Source organism: Xylaria bambusicola (assembly GCF_022495145.1).
Source record: "Xylaria bambusicola strain CBS 139988 unplaced genomic scaffold F5B22scaffold_37, whole genome shotgun sequence".
Lineage (NCBI taxonomy): Eukaryota > Fungi > Ascomycota > Sordariomycetes > Xylariales > Xylariaceae > Xylaria > Xylaria bambusicola.
In genome coordinates, this window is record NW_025953590.1 from 165,526 (window position 1) to 177,605 (window position 12,080).

At 48.3% G+C, this 12,080-nt stretch overlaps 3 protein-coding genes across 3 annotated transcripts; all 3 read right to left on the reverse strand.

Moving 5' to 3' along the window:
• Positions 1-14: 14 nt before the first annotated feature.
• On the reverse strand, positions 15-1,996 carry F5B22DRAFT_616141 (transaldolase). The gene is made up of 6 exons (XM_047975569.1): positions 1,855-1,996; positions 1,614-1,632; positions 1,521-1,532; positions 1,107-1,390; positions 667-1,050; positions 15-603 (listed from the first exon to the last, which is right to left on the reverse strand). Exons 1-6 carry the CDS (start codon positions 1,891-1,893, stop codon positions 367-369), a joined length of 975 nt encoding a protein of 324 aa, XP_047828561.1. The 5' UTR covers positions 1,894-1,996; the 3' UTR covers positions 15-366.
• Positions 1,997-3,306: 1,310 nt separating this feature from the next.
• On the reverse strand, positions 3,307-6,452 carry F5B22DRAFT_317950 (tudor domain-containing protein). The gene has a single exon (XM_047970673.1). The coding sequence runs from the start codon at positions 6,306-6,308 to the stop codon at positions 3,660-3,662; it is 2,649 nt and encodes an 882-aa protein (XP_047828562.1). The 5' UTR covers positions 6,309-6,452; the 3' UTR covers positions 3,307-3,659.
• Positions 6,453-7,719: 1,267 nt separating this feature from the next.
• Positions 7,720-8,978, reverse strand: F5B22DRAFT_318024 (superoxide dismutase). The gene is made up of 5 exons (XM_047970675.1): positions 8,855-8,978; positions 8,310-8,489; positions 8,102-8,253; positions 7,937-8,033; positions 7,720-7,884 (listed from the first exon to the last, which is right to left on the reverse strand). The coding sequence occupies exons 1-5, from the start codon at positions 8,865-8,867 to the stop codon at positions 7,862-7,864; spliced, it is 465 nt and encodes a 154-aa protein (XP_047828563.1). The 5' UTR covers positions 8,868-8,978; the 3' UTR covers positions 7,720-7,861.
• Positions 8,979-12,080: the final 3,102 nt, after the last annotated feature.

Here is a 12,080-nt window from a genome sequence, read left to right on the forward strand (position 1 = left end):
GTCAATTCTATAACCCTTAATATTACTAAGTAGGTAGGTAAGTATCTTCAGCCCCCCAAAAATCCGAATTAAACAAAGTCCCGAGTCCCAGGTTGAATACTTACGTTCGACTCCCAATCAAAAATCTAAGGGTCTATTGATACGGAGCACATACTGGCGACCATATATATGACCTAGGGGGATGGTGTCGGATATATCGTAATGCCTTTGTCTCAATTTAAGTGATATCAACATGTCCTGACGACCGCCCTGAGAAATGGATAGAAATTTCTTCTTTTGTCATTGGCAAACTTTTTTCATTACTCCTTCATTGACGGTCTATATTGCCCTCCATAATTGCGCACCTAGGTATTTAATTAAGTACATTTAAGCAGAGATCTTCTTCTTGATGATGTCCTTCAAGGTAACAGCGTCGGCAGCGAACTTGCTGATACCCTCACGCAGCTTCTCGACGGCCATTTGCTCTTCATTGAAGTCGAATCGGAATAGTGCCTCGTCGCTGATGTATGACTTTTTGCTGATGTCGAGGGAGGAAGCACCAGCAGCGTCAAGCTTCTTGGGTACACTGTCGTTGGAGTTCAGCAAGTCCTCGAGAAGGTTCGGCTGTTTTAAGGATTATTAGTTAGTTCCATACTTCATCATCATGGAAATCATAATGTTACTAACAGAGATGGTAAGGTAATCACAGCCGGCCAGCTCGGTAATCTCGCCAACGTTACGGAAGGAGGCGCCCATAACAATGGTCTTGTAGCCAAACTTCTTGTAGTAATTGAAGATGCTCTGGACAGACTTGACACCAGGGTCCTCCTCCTTAGTGTACTCCTTCTTTGTGGCAGCCTTGTACCAGTCGAGGATACGGCCAACGAAGGGAGAGATGAGGAAAGCACCGGCCTCGGCGGCAGCGATAGCCTGAACGAGAGAAAACATGAGGGTCAGGTTGCAGTTGATGCCATGATCGCGTTGTAGGATCTCGGCGGCCTTGATGCCTTCCCAGGTAGAGGCGATCTTGATCAGAATACGGTCCTTGGAGATGCCCTGCTGCTTGTATAACTACATAGCGAAGAGCCTGTTAGCGGGATCCCCATGGCGACATTAAGAAAACGTACATCAATGATGTGCAGGGCCTTGTCGACAGAAGCCTTGGTATCGAAAGAGAAACGAGCATCGACCTCAGTGGAGACCTTGCCGGGAATGATGTTTAGAATCTCCTTGCCAAATTCGACAAGGAGCCTGTCGAGAGCAGCATCGACTTGGGTGTCAACGTCGCCGCCCTGGCTCTTGGCATAGTCAACGGCGGAGTCGATTAGCTTAGCATACTCGGGCTTCTTAGAGGCGGCGAGGATGAGAGAGGGGTTGGTGGTGGCATCTTGAGGCTTGTATTTTCCGATGGCTACGTCATGTTAGTATCGAGGTACCTGTGCATTAGACTCGATGATGAAAAGCCCCTGGCTAAGCGTGAAGTAGCACTCCATAATGCAAGGATTGAGGGTATGGGTAAGTACGAAAAGGGGATTACTCACTTGCAAAATCACCTAAAAAAATGTCTCAGTCAGCGCCCATCTGTACCAGACTCAGATCGTCGAGGGGGAGGAGGGGTTCTGCGCCGAACATACCGGAGTCGCATACAACCACCTAGTTGTCGAGACAGATGTCAGTACAAAGCTTCCATAGAGTGTAGACAAATGATTGATTGTATCGTATGTAATGATTGTTGTTGTCTGACGTGACTCAATGTTCTCAGGGTTTGCAAATGAGGCCGGGCAACCCTGACAAGATCAAGCCCAAGCTGCAACGACAGGAGGTGGAGGGGTAAGTTTGGCGGTATGAGGGGTAAACAGCGAAGCCGTGACTTACGGTGCCAGTGGATTTCAACTGATCAAGAGAGCTAGACATGGTGTATTAGATCTCGGTTGGTTTGGGTTGGTGTTCAAAGTTAAGAAGATGGTCGCAAAATTGTCGAGAGAATATGATGTTAGTTGTTAAGTATGAAGTTGACGACATAGAAGAAATGATGAACACGCACCGTTGGGCAAGCTTTGTTTTATGACCCCGCGCCGTGTCCGCACTGTATGACTTTGGCGGGGCAAATGTTCACCCTACTCGCCTGCGTGTCATCACGGAGAGTGTCGACTCAAAACGGGGCCAGTCTCAGTAAGTACCTACCTAACCTTGTCGACTAAATCCACCGCATGCCTAGGTACCTTAGACCTTAGGGGCAATAATGGCTCTCTACATAGTACGTACATGTACTGCTAACTAGATGGGATGCCTTACTACTACTGTACAAGAGCCTTAAAGTATCCAGTATCTCCGTAGTAGAGTTACCTATATAGGTACCTATACACATATATACTACCTAGGGCGAATTCCGAGTACCATCTGAGAGGACAGTAGAAAACAGAGTACCTATAAAAGGTAAAGAAGCACGTTAGGATTTCTGTATAACAAGTAACGATAGATGGAGATAGGCTATTTCTTAGTGGCGATATAGGAAACCCAGTCGAGCGTCATTTCCTTGCCTCTTAGCTAAGGAACTCTACATTTCCAAAGTGTCGGGTGACAGTTCGAGATTTCTCCCTTATCTAGGCCCTGACGTCCATCTCTGGTAATTGTCTCGTCATGCACATCTCCGCTGAATCCGGAAGTACTTGAACCAAAAAAAAAAAAAAAAATTATTCGCCCTCTAGATCCGATGACTTAATACCTACACGTAAAAACGTATCCCTCTCCAGATTCATCCCCCAATTCTTAAGGACATAATTTCATTAGATTCAAATTAGGGCGTATTTATACTAATAGTATCCATCTTTCCTTTCGCGAGGCCGAGCAGGGAAAGAGGGGAGGGAACGTGGTGGTAGAATAGCCTACAGCCTAGATCGGTCACTCTGTCAAAACAAACACACTCGTTCACGGGGTTTGCCAAGCCTTTTCGTCTTACTACTATGTATGACATCTATTTGGAAGCTTCTGGCTCCCGCCGTGCGAAACCAGACGCAGCTCTCGCATAGATACTCGATGGGTAAAGTAATCGCTCACATGCAAGGCTGAGGAAAGGCATAGGCGACATCGGACTAGAGCGTATTTCGCTAACAATTCACCCGGGCTCACATATGGGATATATTCAGGCTGCGTTTAGAGAATACCCCCAAAGAAGAGAACGACATTCGTGTCTTCCACGTGGGGTTCCTGGGAATCCGTGATTGGTTATTAGCTCACTGCCGCTTCGGCCATTCTCTCCATCTCCATGAGTCGATAGAGGACCGGTTCACTGCGACTAAACCTTTTGGAATTTTGAATACTTCAACAGGCTGGACATTCATATCGCAAGTCTAGCTTATAGTATATATATATATACCTTCATGTGCATGGGTTGTACTCTTCATACTCTAGGGATACAGCTATCTACAGCCGAGATAGGTCTTGCGAATTCGCTAATATGCTTGTCATGAGAAAACAAGTTACTTTTATCCCAGAACAAATGCCTAATGCTTTTGCCGTCCTTGATAATGCCCATCCATTGAAATGAAAGGTGTACATATCAATTGATACCCCCGAAATATCTTTTTCTCGATCCCAACCAACTTTCGTACAGAACGAAATCTCATCTCATGGATTCCACTGTAGCCAACTGTCATGGGCGCGAAACATCGAGTCATGATTTAATCCTCCGTGATGTCACCGTACTGCCACATCCCACTTCGGTTCTGCTTGGCCTCAGCTTCAACCTCACGTAGCTTCTTGAGTACCTCCTCGGAAGCGCGTCCTCTCTCCCAGGCCTTCAGCTTCTTAGGCACCATAGCATAGCCACTGGCCACGACATCTTTGTTGATTGAGTCAACAAAAGAGCCGCTGGCTTTCTCATCGAATAGAGTGATGTAGCTCAGGCCTTCCTTCGGGTCTACGAAGTCAAAGCTGGCAACTAGCGTGCGACCATCCGTGGCCTCAGCGAGGAAGTCAATAGCATCCTGGAAATAGTCCGCTGAAGTGGGAAGCTGGATAAATGACAGCACGGCATCAATCGCCTGCCCCTTAAGCTTCTGTACTGTGAATTGAGGCTGGTCTAGAGGGCGGAGAGCAGACCATGGGATCTGCTCGCTGTTACCGTAGTCAATGTAGATAACCTCTGCAACTTTGGCATTTCGGTCATTCGATCGGATACGGCCTCGGTACCACTGGCCATCGGCTGAGAATTTGGCAGCAACGTACTCGCCCGCTTTGGGGGGGTTGGCAAGTGCCTTGTTGTTCTTGGAATCCAGGTGGAATTTCTTAAATTCATTCATCATGATCTCAAGAGCAGAGGTTCCTTTGCCGATTTCTTGTATCTTGAACTTGCCGTTAGAATCGATGTTAGTGACAACGACCTCGCGATAATCAGATGCTCTCTTATCAGTCGCCTCGGTCTGCGCCGGTGTTTCAGTAGGTGCAGCGTCTTCGTCGCCGTTCTCATCCTGAGACGGGTCCCAATCATGCCATAGCCCTTTACGGCCCTCCTTTGCCTTTTGCTCGGCGGCGAACAGCTCGGTGGCATTACCAGCCTTTTCCGCTGAGTATTGGTGAACTTGAGCAAGACCTTCCTCGACCAGAACCTTGGCGAAGCTCTCACGGTTGATATACAAATCACCTATGAATCCACCCACTTTGTCGATGTCATAAACATCAATCTCGCAGTCACGTTGGTTGCATCGGCGGTTAGCTAGGTCTAGGGCTTCTTGTCCGAATGGCTCGCCCTTTTCACCAGCTGACCGGGGTGCTCTCGGGGCACGAACACCGGCAAGTACCATTGTAATCTTGACGCTTTCGCGAGGGATCAGGATAGTAAATCGTGAACCAGCCTTGCAGAAATCGACAATACCTGGAACCTTCTTTTGACGTGACAAGGTGGATATTTGAAGCTTCGCCTTTTGCACGGATTCGGAAGCATCTGCGTATGTCCTTGCCTTGGATGCTTTACCCGACCAAATACCCTTCTTTTGCTCTTTGGCTTCTTCTTGAGCAGCGAGAAGTTCATCGTAATTGGGAGCCCTGTCCGTGTCGTCCTTCCTGTGCCGAATTACTGAGCACCAACCATCTTGTACGAGCGCAAGGTTGATGTTCTTGCCCTTCTCAGTTACGGTAGCAACATCACGAGCCTCAAAATCATCTGTCGCAGGCTTCGATCCATCTACCGAGATCTTGACATGTTTTCCAATGAGTTTCTTCCGCAAGTACTCCTTAGCTTCGTCTCGGAACGGAGCCTCAGATGGCTCGCCCGCTCGGGGCCCGCGGACACTGCTGAGGCTGATGCGTTTCTCATCATCTCCTGTCTTTGTACGAACGAAGATTGTATCGGCACTCATAACTTTAGAAACAATCATGTCAGAGGTTCCACCGCCGGTCGCTTTAGCTACATGATCTTTATGTAAACGGAGTTTTCCAGCCTGAGCCTTCTTTTCTGCTGCGCGTAGTGCAGCCATCTTTGAACCGAGTAGAGTTGAGTGAAAATCGTTACACCTCGCTAGGCCATCAGCAAGCAAGAACTCAGCAATGCTGCCACGGGGGTGTACAAGGGAAGCTATGAGTTGTCCTTGTGGGCTGATGCCAACTAATTCGACCTTGATGTCTCGCTGCAAGAGTCGCTGCTCAACAAATTGACGTGCTTCGTTGCCGAATTCCTCGGCAGCTTGAGTCTGACCGGTCGACTGGTTCACGCGTTCAGTAGTCGGGGTGCGGATACCGGCAATCAAGGTCATCGCTTGGAGATGAGACTTGTCAGATAACTTGAGCCGGACAAGGCAACGATCACCACTGAGTACACGTTCGACGAGACCATCGACAGTTTTCCCCTTCCATTGGTTGAAGTCCACGGATCCGATATCGTTCTGTATCTCAATGACACCACCAGTAGCCGCCCAAAGCCCCTTACCCTCGCCCTTGGCCTGCGACTCGAGGCTTCTGAGGGAGTCAAGGCGCTCCAAAGTATCTTCAGACTCTTCCTTGCGTCCGGCATCCTCTCGAACCTTGAGCCAGCCGGATTTTACAAGCTCGTCGGGAAGCTGAGTGCCATCTTTAAGTTGAGCATAGCCATATTCACGTCCGGAAGAAGGGACCGTGTAGAGAATGGTGCATTGAATGGGTTTGCCAACTGTCAAACTCCGAAGATAGTCTCGTGATTGGAAAGCGAAAGGCTCGTCACCCTCTCTCCTCAGGCGAGGAGCATCGACGAATGCCAAAGAAAAGGTGCGCTCAGCATTCGGGTTGTTTTGACTGGCCAGCACCAGAGTATCGCCACTCAAAACCGACTTGACATTAGCAAAAAAGCTTTTCGCCATGGCTGTTGAAAGACTAGATTTGTGATTAAAGACGAGAGAACCACAGAAACAAAGACTTCCTCAAATCCCTACACAATTGATTAGTTGAATGCTATGTCAAGAAGTTGTGAGATATGCTTGGATGAACGGATGAAGGAAAAGTAGAGATAGCTTGAAAGGTTGGTTGAGTCCTGAATATGCTTTTATGGACAATATGAAAATTACATAAAGTGCAACGATATTCGGTGAAGAATGCAGCAGACTTGGTATTAGGTTTATGTGAATAGGGTAAGAGTAGCATCTAGCTACATGAGCAGATGCTGCGTTGGAAGCTTCGTAAATAAGAATCATGTACAGCAGCGAAACAGTGACAAGACTTCAGAACGAAGGGTATGTACTACGATTATAGTAGAAACTGATATTGGCAGGCTACCATCCAGCTCCACCCCACGGACGGAGGTAATGGTGGCAAGTTCGGAAGACGCCATTGGAAGAGAGAGGGGTAAAGGGGAGAATATATGATGATATCTTGACTAAAGGATGAACAGGCAGAATGGAATCAAAGAATCATTGCACGATATAACAGCATTCTCGCTGAGTTATCGAAGCTCGAAGCTCTGTCCAGATACATGATCCGAGACTAGAATGAAGGTGAGAGCTCCGGCTGCTGTAGCTTGAAGATGCAGGGGGGGGTTAAGACAGGAAGTGAATAGGGCAAAGCATATGAGACTCACCTGCCGACCGAAAAGAAACAGTTTGCTACACGGTAACGCCTAGAATGAAAAGGAGTTATATCAAAGAAATAAGTACGAAGATTTGGATTTTATTCCTGTCTGGATAACGAAAGGACTAGAAAGGGGCGTCGAGGGATTGATGTCGCGTGGTCTTGGATTTTGACAGGTTTCATCAAAATGTGTGGAGCAAAAGTCCCCTCGAGAAGCAGAAGGTACAAGCTGCATCAGCCAGTAAAACGGGGGAATTCGCTGAGGTTAGTGGCCGAAAAATGACCTAGACTAAGAGAGCATGGCCAGACATGGCCTAAAGGGGGAGCTCAGGGTACAATGGACCTCCCTGGGTGGGTACCTGGCGCAGCTACCGATTGGACTTAGCTCAGTCTTGCCTTATTGAGGAGCAATGGCGGGGTAAAGTGGTAAGTTCGGATGGCATCATCAGCCAACCGTGAGTCTGTCATTGATGAGCTGACAACTGGCAAGAAAATCGTTCAAGAGGCTGGAATAATATTATATATGGCCTGACTCCGATTGATTTAAGTGTAGCAAGTAAATCGTGAGAAGTTTCATTTGGGACAATAAGTTTCAGTTCACTTTACATGTAAACCCCTACCATGCCGACATTCCAGAGCTAACTGACATTGGTATCTACTTGTACCTGAGAAGATGCTGGAGACTCGGATGATTTAGAACAAATTCACCTCCAACTATGCTGTTTTCTTTCACAAAACACTGAGGCTTCTAAGGGTGAAGATTTTTCAGAATTTTGGCTACCTAACGAGCTGTCTACTCCTAAAAGCTAACCCCTACTTCACGACTTACTTTCGAGCGTTAGTATGCTAACTAGTTGGAAATACCAATAACGCCTAGCACAGGTTAGAGAGATAATTCATGTCCATTGAAAGTTTCGATACATACCGCAAGCAGGTCGGGCACCAGCATTGCCAGTCTTGAGAGACTCCTCGTTGTCTCCCTTGCCGAGGTCATCGGTACCGGCGTGGGTTACTACGGTGCGCTGTGGATCCGTGTCAGTCAATGTCTACGGTCTCCCGCATGTAAGCGTCAATTATGAGGCACACTTACACCAATGATGCTCTCAGGTCCAATAAGCTTGACAAGACTGTCTTGGATAGAGCCCTTGGCGTTACCCTGGGCATCGGTCTCGATGTTGCCCAAGTCACCGACGTGGCGGACATCAGCGGTACGGTCACCGTGAGTCTTGCCATGGGGGTTGACTATATAACGATAAGCTGCTATATCCTTCCTCAGCTCGCCAGAGCTGATGACGTACAGTGGGGGCCGGCTGAGGTGCAGCCGTTGGTGTTGTCACCGAAGGTGTGGATGTGGAAGCCACGCTTGGCGTTGGCATCGTGGCCGGTGAGGTCCCATGAGATGGTGGTGGGCTCCGACTCCGAGGCCTGCTCGAAGGTGACGGTGCCGGAGACCTTGGAGTCACCACGGAGGACAGCGACTACACGGTGATGGACACATTAGCACTGACTCGGCACAACCGTCGCATTCGCGCTGCCTCTCGGAGGACAGGCGAGAGAGAAGAGAGTTCCACAAGAGAGACGAGTCAAGAGGCAACCTTGATGTCCAAGAATAGCCGCAAACCCGGCTACTCGGTTAAGACCCTGCGCAGAGCATGGCTGCCATGTGTCGTGCCCGTCCATCAAGGTGCCAGCCAGCAAGGTGGTCCTGCTGGTGGCAGTTGAAGAGCATGGGCCGGTAGTATACAAAAATATGCGCAATCGTGCTCATGCCCTCCCGCAGAGCACCGGATCGGCGGGGTCGAAGGAAAACCCAATTCATAGATGTGTGGGACTTTCTACTTACCAGCTTTGACCATTTTGACTAAGGGTTGCTAATAAGATGCTAATGGATCTTACGTGGTTGAGGTATAAAAGGGATGTCGTTGGTTTTAGTTGGTAGTCAACGAGATGATTGTCAGATGGGAAATAGAGGGGAGAATGGGAGTGCTTGTCTACAAATTTGTATGGGCAGCCCGCATAACTGGAAGAGGGGACAGGACGGGACTGAGATCCCCTGTAGGTACCTACCTACTTACCTACTTACCTAAGGTAAAGGAAATGATGCTGTCTCGGACAATAGGCGTCGCGGCGCGACCACAGTAGCTCAATCACTGTAAGGACAGTATGGAGCAGGCTACACTTCGACCACAGGTCTGCACAGGTCTGCTTTTGGAGTGCTCTTTGGACAGAGATGCCGTGATCGGTACAGTATGGGCGTGACACCGTTGACGGAGAAGGTTCCATGACACTCCTCTTCTCTCGTGGTGGGGGGCATCAGAGAGAGAGGAGGGGCTAAGGCGGAGAGAGACAGACACCTATAGTACACGTACCGCCCATACTACCTGCTACCGAGGCTACCTACCTCTATGTAGGTAGTGTATATCTGCCCCGCAGATGGAGATATATTCCGTCATTGTCACCGAGGGGGCGCTTACAAATGATATCATTCTTCCTTTCCCGCCATGAGAGCTTCGGAGCTAAGCTTCGGTCTCTCACGTAGATTCTTCTACAACTCTGTTCTGTCTGTTCTCGGGTGTGCGTTCTATGGTTGGCCATTGAGGGATCTGCCTACTTATGTCGTTAGCAGGAGCCTTGTCTATCTTCCAACTAATTCTAATGTTGAATTGGCTAGGAAAAGCCAGCATTGGGGATACCTACCCTACCCACGAAGTAGATAGGTACCTACGGTAGGTGGTATAACACCCCATCAAGAGACTGCTGGGTAAAGGAATAACATTTCTTTCACGACGTTGAGGCTATTCTATGTCATCCGCGCGTATGTCATTCTTGAAGCAGGATAGGACATAGGTTGGCTTGCTTTAACCATCTGGCGAAGAAACATTTGGCTGGTGAGTTTTCTATGAATGACTAACCATGCAGGACGGACGGACAGACAGACAGACAGACTACCAGATAGGCCTTGCAAGGTGCAGTGAAATGGCAATGAGGGACATTCAGCATAGAGCCTAATCAAAATGTAGAGGGCTCTTTACTAGGTGCGAGGCTGTGTCTATTGTACAAGTGCTTCGCAGAATGACGAAAAGGCGTCTGGGATACGAGGGTGGCGCTTTGTCAATGAAATTTACACCAATTGTATCGCTGCGTAACCTACCTTCTTGGTAGTGATACTTAGCTGTGCAGATAAAGCATTGCATACATACGTATGAAAGAAGCTTGAATTTGATTGCTTTCAAGTAGCTTTTGACAGCATAGCCAACGCAAGGAGTCGTCATATGCGGTAGATAGGTCAGATAGGTAAACGAACGTCTGGCTAAGGCTGTCCATTGCCGACATATTGATACAGGTTTAAGCCCACACTTTAGTACTGGACGTTTCTGGATCACACCTCCGGCCGGCGGCGCCGATGCAGCAAGCGTCACCTCCAGGATATCTGGCAATTAATTGCACGTGTCTAATTAGAAATGGCATCCTGCGGCCTGCGGATTGGTGGCACGAAGCACTCTCACCTGTAGGTACTGTAGCAGATATGCATGGTGATACCCTACCCTGACACCGGGGGCTATTGTCACGGAAAGTAGCAAAGAAGTACTTACAGCTTATTTAACCTGGTAGGTATACTTACAATTGGGGAGAGCGAAACCTATTTGCAACAGTTGGTATTGGCATGCGTCGAGAGATGTCTGTTTCTGATCCTGAACGATACTACTGTATGTGATGAATTAGGTAGCTTGAGGGCAAGATTCGACCCTTTTATACCATCTGAGCTGTTCTGTTCTAGACTCCCAAATATAGTTACCTGAACCTGTTTTAGTCTCGGCGGCATGAGACTTATCTCAGCCCTACACACGGACCACTATGTAGACTGTGTCCAAGAGTCAGAGATAGGCCGGAATAGGCCTACGATGTTGTTAGGTAGCGAGACACGTTGGCATGGGCGCTGGTCACTTTTTCATCCTCAACTACCACTTGCTTATGGAGTGTTGCAGGCAGGCGACCAAAAGGAGAAGGCCATTGAATTCCAGAAGCAATCGAGGCAATCTAGGTGACATTCAGACTTGGGCGGCCTCGGCTAGTCCGCCGGGAGTATGCTGATCCTGATGCTGCGCCGCTTCTTCGCACCTGATCAAGGGATCAGTGGTGCGAGACTGCTACCTGCCCAGCCTTGGGATTCAGCTTAGGGCACCGACTAGGTACTACCTGTCTCCCTGCCTTCAAGTACCACATGAAAGCAAACAACTTCCAATTCGCAACTCTCCATAACCCGGTGACTGAGGTGGTTTGATTGGATACCTGGAGTTTAGGCGAAGCTAATAGGCCAATATCAGCAACCTTACAATACTGTATGGCATAGCCACGGGAAGTGCCTTGGGCTTTTCGATGGCAAATCAAACAGAGGAACTCTTGTAGATCAGATTCATCTTCGTGGGAGGTGTTACACGTGTTGTTGGCGGCTCAGCATCTTTTAGAGACGAGACTTGATCTTAGCCACATGTTGGACGTACTTATGTTTACCATGTGGCTGAGTTTTAGTTATGTGTATACATAATGGATGTATGTATGTAGGAAGGTAGGTAGGTAGGTACTTACCTACTCACATCATGACATGTATGGAGTAGGTAGACCCGGCTGTCACGGCTTTCGCGTTCATAGGGCTGGTTGGGTTGCAACTTGCAGGTCATCACCCAAGGTGCGAGTTGTGACAGATAGCGGGGCTCACATGTTAGGTACCTCTCTCACTTTACATACATAATAGGTACATGTATGTGATATGTAGGGGTACTTACAGGGCACCTAGGCCGAAAGTACCTAGCCATTTCGACTTACCGAAGTGAGGGCCCCAATTCTGGCTCTCATCACCCACACCCACCTTGTCTGTGTCTTTTACCTATCCGTCTCCCTCACCTACCGGTATCCTGCCTATCCTGCCTCTACTGCTACCTGCTGTATCGAGGTAGGTGTGGTGTAAATACTAGGTACTAACACTCTCTCGCCGATTCACGAGATACTCTACTAGGTAGTTGACATACATATATACCTATTGAACTGACTAAAGTACCTACCTACTTAGT

What these genes read in the sequence shown, in the direction of transcription:
- F5B22DRAFT_616141 (XM_047975569.1), bottom strand. Translation starts at nt 1,893, where the DNA reads ATGTCTAGCTCTCTTGATCAGTTGAAATCCACTGGCACC. An exon ending in AGGCCCTGCACATCATTGAT is followed by an intron (nt 1,051 to 1,106) that starts GTACGTTTTCTT and finishes TTCGCTATGTAG; the next exon opens with TTATACAAGCAGCAGGGCAT. An exon ending in GTGATTACCTTACCATCTCT is followed by an intron (nt 604 to 666) that starts GTTAGTAACATT and finishes TCCTTAAAACAG; the next exon opens with CCGAACCTTCTCGAGGACTT.
- F5B22DRAFT_317950 (XM_047970673.1), bottom strand. Translation starts at nt 6,308, where the DNA reads ATGGCGAAAAGCTTTTTTGCTAATGTCAAGTCGGTTTTGAGTGGCGAT.
- F5B22DRAFT_318024 (XM_047970675.1), bottom strand. An exon ending in CACCTCAGCCGGCCCCCACT is followed by an intron (nt 8,254 to 8,309) that starts GTACGTCATCAG and finishes ATCGTTATATAG; the next exon opens with TCAACCCCCATGGCAAGACT. An exon ending in TGGTGCCCGACCTGCTTGCG is followed by an intron (nt 7,885 to 7,936) that starts GTATGTATCGAA and finishes AACCTGTGCTAG; the next exon opens with GCGTTATTGGTATTTCCAAC.